The sequence below is a fragment of the Lissotriton helveticus genome, chromosome 7 (assembly GCF_964261635.1).
Source record: "Lissotriton helveticus chromosome 7, aLisHel1.1, whole genome shotgun sequence".
Classification (NCBI taxonomy): domain Eukaryota; kingdom Metazoa; phylum Chordata; class Amphibia; order Caudata; family Salamandridae; genus Lissotriton; species Lissotriton helveticus.
The window spans coordinates 251,391,244-251,403,284 of NC_136068.1; the positions used below are offsets into that span (position 1 = coordinate 251,391,244).

General features: G+C 40.4%; 1 protein-coding gene across 1 annotated transcript in view; it reads left to right on the top strand.

Annotated features, from left to right (window-relative positions):
• RNF114 (ring finger protein 114) overlaps positions 1-12,041 on the top strand; it is a 127,085-nt gene that overhangs the window by 68,458 nt on the left and 46,586 nt on the right. The window contains exon 3 of the mRNA XM_078652026.1: positions 4,777-4,883. Within this exon, the coding sequence (XP_078508152.1) occupies positions 4,777-4,883 (107 nt within the window). The remainder of the gene's footprint in view (positions 1-4,776; positions 4,884-12,041) is intronic.

Genomic DNA, 12,041 nt, shown 5'->3' on the forward strand with positions numbered 1-12,041 from the left:
CCTGACAACCCCATGCCCCTCAGACCTGAGTGGCGAACACCCTATCCGCACGGTTGCAACCAACCCCAACAGATCAGCTACCCTCCCCGACAGAGGAGTGGTCAATAGCAACCTAGCACTAGTACCTATCTCTGCCCCTACCCACGACACACACTCCGACCCCCCACTATCCGGCATACTAATTAACTGCCACTCAGCAGTAAAGCATGCCTCTGATGTCACCGATCTCATCCTGAGCCACAAATCGGACTTGGCGATCTTGACTGAATCTTGGCTCAATGAATCCTCATCGCCTTGCCTAGACCTCTTAGTCCCGCCCCAACATCGTAAGGCTGGACAGGCAATCAAAAAAAAAAAGGGGGGAGGCATTGCCTGCATCTACCGCTCTAATCTCCTTGTTACTGAACTTCTGGCTGATCCTTTAGACTCCTGCGAATACCTTGCACTCTCGATTTGCAACAACACCACCCAACTGTGCAGACTGCACATCTTTTACCATCCCCCAGGCAAGAATGACACTTTCACTGACCACCTCATGGAAATCATCACAGCCAAGGCCTAACTATGACATTTTCCTTGGCGACGTCAACTTGCACTGGAACGACCCCAAGGACCCTCCGATCAATGCCATCAGAGACTTCTTGGCCGACCAAGCCTGCTCACTCCCTACTCACTCGAAAGGCGCCACTCTACACTGGATCATCGCTAAGGAAGATGTGGTCAAACTTCTCTATAGACCCATGTGATTGGTCTGACCACCACGCTATCACCTTCTTCCTGGCACCCACAACACATGGACACCACAACCCGTGATTCCCAAACGATGGGCTAGAGACACCAAGAACCTTGATCAAGGGAAATGGCTCGGTGCTATGAGACTGACCACCCCCCCCCCCCAACGCTTCACTACGGTCAACAAACTCACTGAACATTATTCATCAACTATATCCGACATTCTAGATGACCTTGCTCCGCTAAATCTAAAAAGAACCCAGATCAAAGACCGGAATCCCTGGTTCAATGGACCCCTCAACAAGGAGAGGAGATCCCTTCGGCAGACAGAACGTAACTGGAAACAGCACCCATCAGCTGCCCATCTAAAACTTCTCCGCCAGGCCAAAAATGCCCGCAATAGGAAAATTCTCAACTCGAAAAAAGAATTCTTCAGAACAGAACTAGAGCATGCCAAGAATATACCTTGCAAGCTATTCGATTTGGTCAAACACCAATCCAACAACCAGCAAAAACCTCCAAAGAAACCCCTAAATCTCTAATATCATGCGAGGAATTTTCCTCCTCCTTCTGCGACAAAATCTCTGCCCTAGGAAACAAACTTAAATCTGCAACTTCCTCCCAAAGTCCGTCGGACCTACCTCTTCTCTCCGCTCTGCACTCCCAGACTTCACCCAAAAACCAAGCGCACTGGTCCATCTTTAAAGTCTATGACTAACACTCTGTCTCGAAAATTCTATCCTCCTTAAACCTGAACAATCACTTCAATGATCCTCTCCCCTCTAACTTCCTAGCCGCCATCTTGGACAGCAATGATCAACGCTTCCCTCCTACAGGGATCGATACCTGACTCTCTTAAAGCCGGCCAAGTCATCCCCATCTAAAAAACCTACACTGGATACTGCTTCCCCTGACCATTATAGACCTATATCTAACATCCCACTCCTACCCAAAGTTCTTGAGAAGTGTGTGCAACAGCAGCTGAGCCTGCACATCACCAACTTCCACCTATGAGACGACTTCCAATCCGGGTTCAGACCTGGACACAGCACTGAAACCACCCTCCTCCACGTTGTGTATGATGCCCTCCAAACCCTTGACCAAGGCAAGTCTCCTAATCCTCCTAGACCTATTCTCGGCTTTCAATACGGTTAACCACGAAACACTCCTTGATCGCCTCAAACTCAGGATGGGTTGGATGGCACCGTTCTTGAATGGTTTAGGTCCTTCTTCCAGAACTGCTCCCAGAGAGTCCTAATCAACGGTAACCTGTCCGCTCCCTCTCCAGTCATGGTTTGAATCTCCCAAGGATCAACCCTGTCCCCCACCCTCTTCAATCTTTACCCTGAACCCAAAACCAATCCAGACATTCAGGAATGGATCAAGGCTATCGGAGCGCTAAACTGCCCTCCTACCATTGTGGACTCTGCCAAATCCCTTGGAATAACCCTAGACGGCAGCTTGAACATGCGTGGCCATATCAACTCCGTGGCCAAAACTGCCAGATTTCACCTGAGTTACCTAAGAAACCTGAAACCTTCCCTCGACACTCCCGACCTAAAAACTGCAATCCAGCCACTAGTCATCTGCAGACTAGAATATGGATGCTCTACTCTCGCAGGCCTACCCAAGAACTCTCTGGGCCCATTGAAAGCCTGCCTCAATGCCGCCACCAGACTGCTAACCGGTTCAAAGAAATTCAAGCACATCTCTCCCGATCTTAAAGCTCTGAACTGGCTTCCTCTCTAGGCCAGAATCTAACTTAAGCTGGCTTGCATCACTCACAAGGTTCTATACTCCAATTCTCCTGCATTTCTCTCCCAGAAACTGATATCCGGAGGAGCCAGAAACGCCCGGTCTGCCACAGGCCTTTTGCTCCAACTAGCTCGCTTCCGAAAAAAACAGCCTACAATCGGGCCTTCACTGGGGCCGCTCCAAGAATATGTAACTCTCTCCCGCACGCCAACAGAAGACATTTGCCTTTGGCACGCTTTAAAAAGGAGACCAAAACTTTCCTAATGGGCAAATTCCTCGCCTAACGATCGCATTACTATCACCTCAGCGACCTTGTTCCACCAACCATTACGGCATTATCCATGGCTTTTCCGGATGATACCTTCCCGGCACTTCTGGGCATCCCACCCGGGAGTTGAGACTGCTTGTTTTCTTGTATAATGTATCTACCTGTTTTTATCCCAAATGTATCCGGGACTTGACTGCTTGTTTTTCTTGTATAATTTATCTACCTGTTTTTATCCCAATGGTATCCTCCCCTCCTAAGTCTTTTATAAACCACCCGTCAATCCTGTAAATCACTCTGATACCCTCACAGGTCTGATTCACGCTCTATGAAACGTTAAAATAAATTTATGTTGCTATCTATGCTACTATTATAAAGAGAGAGCCCAAACCTTTGAGGCGAGTAAGCTCAAGAAGTACAGCACCAATCACAGCACCCAATACAGCATTGGAAAGGACAGTTGCAACAGATGGACATAGGCTATACAAGGGGACACCATATACATTACAAAGGTAAAAGAACCTTAGGGGTAAAGTAGTCCCTTGTGGGTGTTGTGCTGTCAGCGATGGGCACGGCAAACAAACCTTCACAGGACTCCCTTGTGGACGTGGGCGTTGTGAGAGGGACGTGGACAAACACCAATAGGCGTGTCATTCACGGTGCGCGCCATTCCCCGTCAGGCGCGGGGCGCGCCATTTCCCGTCATTACTGGTAAAAGCGAAAACTGCATTGTAAACAAAAACCTTCACATTACTCTGTTGTGGCCCTGGCCGTTGTCAGAGGGGCGTGGCAAAACCTGAATGGCCGCCGCATTCAAGGGGCGTGCCTCGTGGACGTTGTAAGAGGGGCGTGGCCAAACACCAATGGGCAAGGCTTCACGGGCTGCGGCATTGCTACGGTGCTCACGCGGGGGCTCAAGCCACTCAGCCTAACAGTGGGGATCACAAAGCTTTGCATACTGCTCCGGTGCTCAGGCGGGGGCTCAAGCCACTCACACTAACCGCAAGGAGCACAAGCTTCGCTTATTGCACGCGCAGGCCTCGCAAGCACGATGTCACGCACTGCAGTCTCAGCGTACACAGATTTACAACAGGCTGCCTTCGCATTTACCACTGCCCAAGTTGCTACGGCCCTCACGCGGGGATTAAGGCCAATCAACGTACCGGCGAACATTACAAAGCTTCCTTTGCACACATTCTATTTCAGCCCCGGACAACTTCGGGACGGGCTGCTAGTAAATTGTTAAAAATGCAAACGGTAATCCGGGATGATGCAAAGTCTCAGAGCGCTGGTACAAAGGTACAGAAAATATCTTGCATACGTCAATTCACAGCTATGTTCAATATTTTTAAGTAGCTTCAGGCAGCGGCTTTAGATCTATTTACATGTTTTAAGGTAGGTGCCTTAGGCCCAGGGAAGTGTGACTTCTGTATTTTGCTCCTGCTCGGAACCCAGGTAAATAAGTAAAGTCCTTGTGTGATTTAACTGAGGGCTGTCTTATGATCGCTACCTCTCTAGGGCATCTTGTGGCAGCAGTCTGTCTCTCTGCTTCCTCAGAACAAGGAACACACTCCCTAATCTCTTCTGTCTGTAATCCACCTTAAAAGACATTTATTTTTGGAAAGAATTAAATAATAAACAGCCCAGTTGATCCACATATACGGAATAGGAGCATATTTTGGTGGAAGATAGCTACGCCATTGAAGATAATTTGCCTTTACAGAAGGTAGCTACTGTGAAGGTATAACTGGGACCACACCCATTATTTCATTTTTCTTGTGAACTGTGAGAGTAGGCATACAACTTACCTATTTTTCTTTTCTTAACTCACTCACACAGTTGACAATCGAACCGAGTAGTTCAGCCTTTTAATTGGCCACACCGTCTTTATGGTGATATGCACAGGGTAGAGGCAGGGCAGGGAAAGTCATGTAAAGCACGGATACAGCCTTTTCTTCTGTACCACACAGCTGGATGGCTTATGTTTATCATAAATTGCTCCCCACTGTGGTTTCTCTGTACAGGTTTACCTATCCAAAATGAGGGCCCATGTTGCTTCCTGTTCCAAGTATCAGAACTACATGATGGAAGGCATTAAAGCCGCGACTAAAGATCCGCTTCATGAGACGAGGTGAAGAGCTGTTTTCAACAAAATGTTTGTTTCAATTTATTTAAGTCATGATCACTTGTTCGTGTTAAAGTCTGATATATTTCTAGACTAGTTTTAGCCTTTGATTGTATTTGTACTTTTTATATGTATTACTTGTTCTTTGTGTTTTTTTAAATTTTATTTTCATTACAATGTCACTGTTATAATGATTTTCTAGTAATTCTGAAAAACTGCATATTCATTTTGTTCTAGGCTTACTGCAGGACATTTTTTTTGTGTTTGGAAGGCGCAGTCTTGATAGTACTGTTTATAAGTAAAATTCTTTTCATTTGAACTATATGAGTCCCCGATGGATGTTAAAAGAAATGATCTTTTAAACTACATGTGAGTAGCTAATATCACGTGTCTTGTTATTGGCTTTAAGCACACTAGTGTTACATTCAAATATAATTTAACAGGAAGTTCTACTATATTAGATGGCTTGCCAGAAAAGTTTTGAAATGACTCGTTTCCTTTGCCCCAGTCACTATGTGAGCCCATGCATCTGTGTATAACGAGTAGAAGATGCAAATTTCTATATTCATCAAATCAGTACTAAGAACTATTGTATACAAATGGACGGTGCACCAGAGAACAATATCCAAGCGCTCCAATTCGTGTTACACAATTCCTTTATTGATTTCCAATAAAAACAAACTCCTCAGCCAACGCGTTTCGTTCACAAGGAACTTCGTCTGGGCTGAAATAATCCAAGACACATAATCAATATTGAATAAAACAAAAGAAAATATAAACAATCACAAGTGTATAGATAAAAAGAAAAAAGAAAAAGAAGCCCAGCTCAGAACACCATACGTAATTTCATAGCAAAGTTAAAAGACATTTAGCCATCAAGAATATTTCCATGTCAAAGAAAAAAGCATTCATAATATCGCATAGGAGAAAGAGAGTACATGTTATTGACAATACATTACAGGTAGTTCATGATTCAAAATAATCAAGAAAACAAAGTACATTTTATGTATGACAGTACATTTTAAGTCATTCGTTACTAGGAACGTAACAATGTCGTATTACTCTAATGAAAAGATGACAGAGCCCACCTATTTTAAGTCTCTGCAAAACTATACCACATAGTAAATCACAATATATAATCTCTAATCAGTCTGTACAATTGTAACATAGGAAGAAAGAAGCTCATCTTACCTATGTTATAAAAAGGAATTCCCTGTACATTTGTCCATTACTTAAATGTGAAAAGAGTATATAGCAGGCCACTTGATAGAAGGCCTATACATTTGGTGGGCAATATTTTGAATGTATTGTGAGAGGATCTGTAAATAAACAACATAATAATGCTATAAGAGATTAAGAAACATCAAGTCACTAGAATCGCTATAACTAGATCGATCAGAATGGATACCTCAATATGCGATCCATATATTTAAAAGAGGTCCTAATACTAGCACACTCTTAGATTATAAGTTCGTGTAAAAACACGTATATCAGGCGATATTAAAGAACAATTGCCCTGTTCCAAAATCTACACGACAGTATTTAGAAAAGGTCCAATACTGGCTCACGCATACGTTTTTTAAGTTAGTGTAGACGCACATATGTCAAACGATACAGAAGAACGAGTGCCCTGTTCCAAAGCCTACATGACAGAGTCTATTATTTCTTTTAGGGATGACAATTATCTATTTGCGAGATATAAGTCATCTAAGAAAATCTTTATATATATATATATATATATGTATATATATATGTATATATGTAACAACTAACAACTAGTAAAAGATGTATTAAAGTAATACATCATACTCTCGCCTTATATTAGAGCCGACAACAGATGGAACTCCCGCCGTATGATCGCTTTGGGAAAAGTTCTAGTCACGGTCACCCACTGTAGATCAAACAATACAACAGACGGATGTTCAATATAGAGTCAACCAGTCGGCTATTAAGAAATAGAGTCACTACAAGATTATTAGGCCCAAAGTCACAATCACAATAAATGGCCCCAATATCTAAATGAGGTCTAATATTGTGCTGTGCTCAAGTTTCTAATTCATGTAAACCGCATATAGACTGGTTAGAAGGTACATGAACGGGACCATTCTATATTTAGTAGGACAACAAATGTATCTTTAAGCCGTCACAAAACATCCTTAAAAAATGTCCCAACAAACGGTCAAGTGTAACAATGTGATGTAGGATCATGTCGATTTTAACCTGGAGATCTTATGTGTATAATTTGATACCACAAGCCGCGTGAATACGTCTACAAGGCTCACTAATAGGGTGCAAGTAGTCTGCTTGCTATGCAGTACTATAATTCACAATTTTTGCCCAAATTAAAAGGAAAAAATCAAGACCCATTCCCTAGATGTAATCTTACCGCAATCTCGGTGGTCAGAAGAGTGAAGAGAGCGTAAACCGAGCTACTCACATTGGTCGGTTTAAATATCCCGGCAAACTAGCCTTGTGACCGCCCATCTCGTTTACGGTCTCCCGATCCTATGAGGATCATGTGATAATATCGGTCTTCCTAGACACCATCTTGGAATGGACAAAAAATAATACTAAGAGAGCCCCGCTGACAAGCAAGCAATCGTTCTTACATTTCAGGACACTGTGCAACTGAAGCCAAGCTAACGAAATGAAGTCCTCTGTAGGACCTATGTTTAGATGTTGTATATATGTAAATAACTAGAACATTTTATCATCGCTATTTTTAGGAGTATCTACTTCTCATAAATATACGATAAACATGTACTTAAAAGAGAAAAAAGAGGAGCAAGTGTATGAAGCATATCGTATCAGATGTCGGTGCTTCCATCTATAAATAAGGGCTAGTGTATACAGGCATAATAGAGCGTGCAATAGCATTTTAAAGGGAGGCAGTTCGGAGCACGCACCATCTCCGTCAGCCTCTGAAGAAGTCTAATGATGAAACGCGTCAGGCAATAACGGAGTGGCTGTCTTATAAGACTATCGAAAAGCGGACCTGTGACCATACCAATTAAATGCTTTCAGCACGCCTTGGTTTGAGTGATTATTATTCCGGAGGGGTAAACTTGGAGCTTGCATACTACGGCAGCAGCCCTGCTGTCGAGAACGCACCACCCGACCCAAAGATGGAGAGGGGCCACGAGGCTCGGTAACTACGGAGCTTTACTGTAGGGCCTAGTCGATGGATTTAGGTGACAGTCTGCTGATTGAGGCCCATCCAGGGATTGAAATGAACTTTGACAGAAAATTCTGCGCATCCATACAGGAGAATTAATTACCGAGACTGCATCTCCCACAATGCTTTGCTTCGATGTAACCGCCCCAATCTAGAGCGTGCAATAGCATTTTAAAGGGAGGCAGTTCGGAGCACGCACCATCTCCGTCAGCCTCTGAAGAAGTCTAATGATGAAACGCGTCAGGCAATAACGGAGTGGCTGTATATATATATATATATATTTTTCTTAGATGACTTGTATCTTGCAAATAGATAATTGTCATCCCTAAAAGAAATAATAGACTCTGTCATATAAACTTTGGAACAGGGCACTCGTTCTTCTACTTAAAAAACGTATGCGTGAGCCAGTATTGGACCTTTTCTAAATACTGTGGTGTAGATTTTGGAACAGGGCAATTGTTCTTTAATATCGCCTGATATACGTGTTTTTACACGAACTTATAATCTAAGAGTGTGCTAGTATTAGGACCTCTTTTAAATATATGGATCGCATATTGAGGTATCCATTCTGATCGATCTAGTTATAGCGATTCTAGTGACTTGATGTTTCTTAATATCTTATAGCATTATTATGTTGTTTATTTACAGATCCTCTCGCAATACATTCAAAATATTGCCCACCAAATTTATAGGCCTTCTATCAAGTGGCCTGCTATATACTCTTTTCAGATTTAAGTAATGGACAAATGTACAGGGAATTCCTTTTTATAACATAGGTAACATGAGCTTCTTTCTTCCTATGTTACAATTGTACAGACTGATTAGAGATTATATATTGTGATTTACTATGTGGTATAGTTTTGTAGACACTTAAAATAGGTGGGCTCTCTGTCATTTTTTCATTAGAGTAATACGACATTGTTGCGTTCCTAGTTATGAATGACTTAAAATGTACTGTCATACATAAAATGTACTTTGTTTTCTTGATTATTTTGAATCATGAACTACCTGTAATGTATTGTCAATAACATGTACTCTCTTTCTCCTATGCGATATTATGAATGCTTTTTTCTTTGATATGGAAATATTCTTGATGGCTAAATGTCTTTTAACTTTGCTATGAAATTACGTATGGTGTTCTGAGCTGGGCTTCTTTTTCTTTTTTCTTTTTATCTATACACTTGTGATTGTTTATATTTTCTTTTGTTTTATTCAATATTGATTGTGTCTTGGATTATTTCAGCCCTGACGAAGTTCCTTGTGAACGAAACGCGTTGGCTGAGGAGTTTGTTTTTATTGGAATTCAATAAAGGAATTGTGTAACACGAATTGGAGCGCTTTGATATTCTTCTCTGGTGCACCGTCCATTTGTATACGATTTTTCGGATCTGCTTAGTAGTGGAGTGTTGGTTCGGCACACTCTGGACGCATCGTGCACAGGACATTGACACATGTATCATACTCTATAAGTACTTGTGCATAACCTTTGTCAACCGTTCTTGCTTTTTTGTATTTAAGAACTATTGGTTTGACAGTTCTGTGCTAAGGGCAGAACTCCCACATGGGAGGCCAACCAAGTATACCTCCAAGAGGAAACTGCAGGGATTAGGTCTGCACAAAATACACCATTTGTCATCTGCTTTTCATCTAGGGTTAGTATAAAAGAACTAGATTATAAAGATTTCCTGGAACACATTGTAGAAATCCTGGTTGCAAGACCTTTCTGTCATTATCCATGACAGTTGCCTTTCTCCTTAAAAGAATTCTACTTCCAGTTTGGAAATTACAGACTATAACGCACACAGTGAGTCTTAGAGTACTAATTGCAAAGGTAATATAAACTTGTGAGTAATTTCCACACTTAATTTACTCTTATACTTTTGAGTAACTGTATTACTTTTGGCTATTATCCACAAAATCCGAGTGCTCAGTTACTCAGAAGTTTAGACATAAGGTCCCATGCTCTGAAAACGGGGGTAGAGTCAAATGTTTGAGTGTAAGCTACTACTGCCAAAAGAAACAGAAGTCCAGCACTACACATTGCCAACCACTGATACTGCAATACCCTCTCATAGAAAATTATAGAGGTAGGGGCTAACTTTAAAACCCCATAGGAAATAATGTTAAAGGAAATCATGTTAAACTAAATGATTTAAAATAGTTTCAAATATGAATAAATATAATTGAATGTTAAAAAAAACTACAAATAATATTTGTATTATTCAATTATAAATATTTCTGCTTTTGAATTTATAAAGTATTATACTACTGTAAATACATTCTGTGCATCACTTTTAATGATTATTAATGCACAGTAAAAGATATATTTTTAAAGCATTTTTTAAATTTAAATTTCAGAATTTTTATTTAATTTGATATTTAGATAAGATTTAATTCAACATGAAGTTAATAGTACTGTAGCATTTTTTATTTTGTTTTATGTTTAAAACACATGTATAAAATTAATTTCCATTTGTATTTAACAGAAAAATATTTTAACTAATTTATTATAAAGTTTAATAAACTTTTTCAATGTATCTATACTTTACTGTAGGGAGGTCTCCACCCATGGGCACAGTCTCCCTATGGTAAACTATAGGGAGAAGTCAAAAAAGTTTATTTAATTTGGAAAAAGCTAGTACATATATTGTTATGTTAAATATTAATGCAAGTTATTTTTATATATTGTTTTACTAATAAACGTACTAGAATGCAGTTTGTGAAAACGTCCCTTGGAGTTTGTGTCACATTCAAATCTCAGATAACTTAAACAGCAAAAACATGTTTAGCACTTAGCTTGTTGTAAAACTCCTCTTTCTGCACCTTAAGGATTTTACCTGTTTGGCCTACACTGCTCACTGATGGACAGTGGAAATGTCACCTGCATTAGGCTTTCTATCGCAACTAGCCTGCCTTGGTCAGCCTATAATGGCTAACATTTTATGAGTGTTTCCACTTGTGTATCTTGCGCATCACAGTAATAGTACAAACCCTATATAGCGACAAGGTAGAACAAGAAATATAGCCTGTATACAAAACTAAGATCGGTAAGCTGCATCCTTTAACAACCAACAAAGAATATATCCTCAAAAAGGCATCCTCAACAACTTCTGTAATGCCCTCCTCAGCCCTTTAAGGTAATTGAGTTACCTGCCAGTCTAAAGGAAAAGATCAGCTACTTCTCCTCCAAAACTCTTTAACTGCCAGTTAGCCATCGCACCAATAAATGGCTTAGCAGAGAAATATAACGCTCTTTCCCTCTACCAGTTGCTTAAAACCTGTGCTTGTGATACGTGATGTGAAACTACCATAATTGAATATATAAGTGTAATCCAGTACAATCCGTATTGCCCAAAAGGTGTGAAGTTTAAAGCTCATATGTAGCCCACTACAGACCTATTAGCATAGACCACTCCACAAACTGATCAGTGATCCAATTGAAGTTGATTTGTTATGGGGTATTCTGTATTTTCAGGCAACGTTTGATTTAAGAGTTTTTTTGGTATTTAGAAGGGAAAATCTTCCTACAAACATTTTGTGGGGAAAGGTCAGGCAGTAGGTTTTATAACTCTAGTCAAACAATTGCTTAGCAGCAGTAGTGAGGATTTCTAGAAGAAGAAAATTGTACTAATAAGTTTTATTGTTTGTGTTCAAATTTGGCCATTATAGCATCAGACATTGTTACTAAAATGTGTTTAAAAGAAGAAAGAGAATTAATCTGCTTCCCTGTGGAGGTAACTAGAGTACAGATACTGAAATAAAAGTTAGTCAACCATACCCATATATGTGATTATATTTCCTGTTAAGTCATGTAGAATTTATAACATAATAATTTGCAATTTTAATATTGCGGTTTAACAACAGATCTTTTCTGTACTTGATAACATTTAAAATCTGTTAATCTCTTCCCATTTGTTCTTTGTAAAATCTAAAATAATAATGTTTAATCCCCCTGCATTGTAAGAATAGGTCTATAAATCTCACAACTG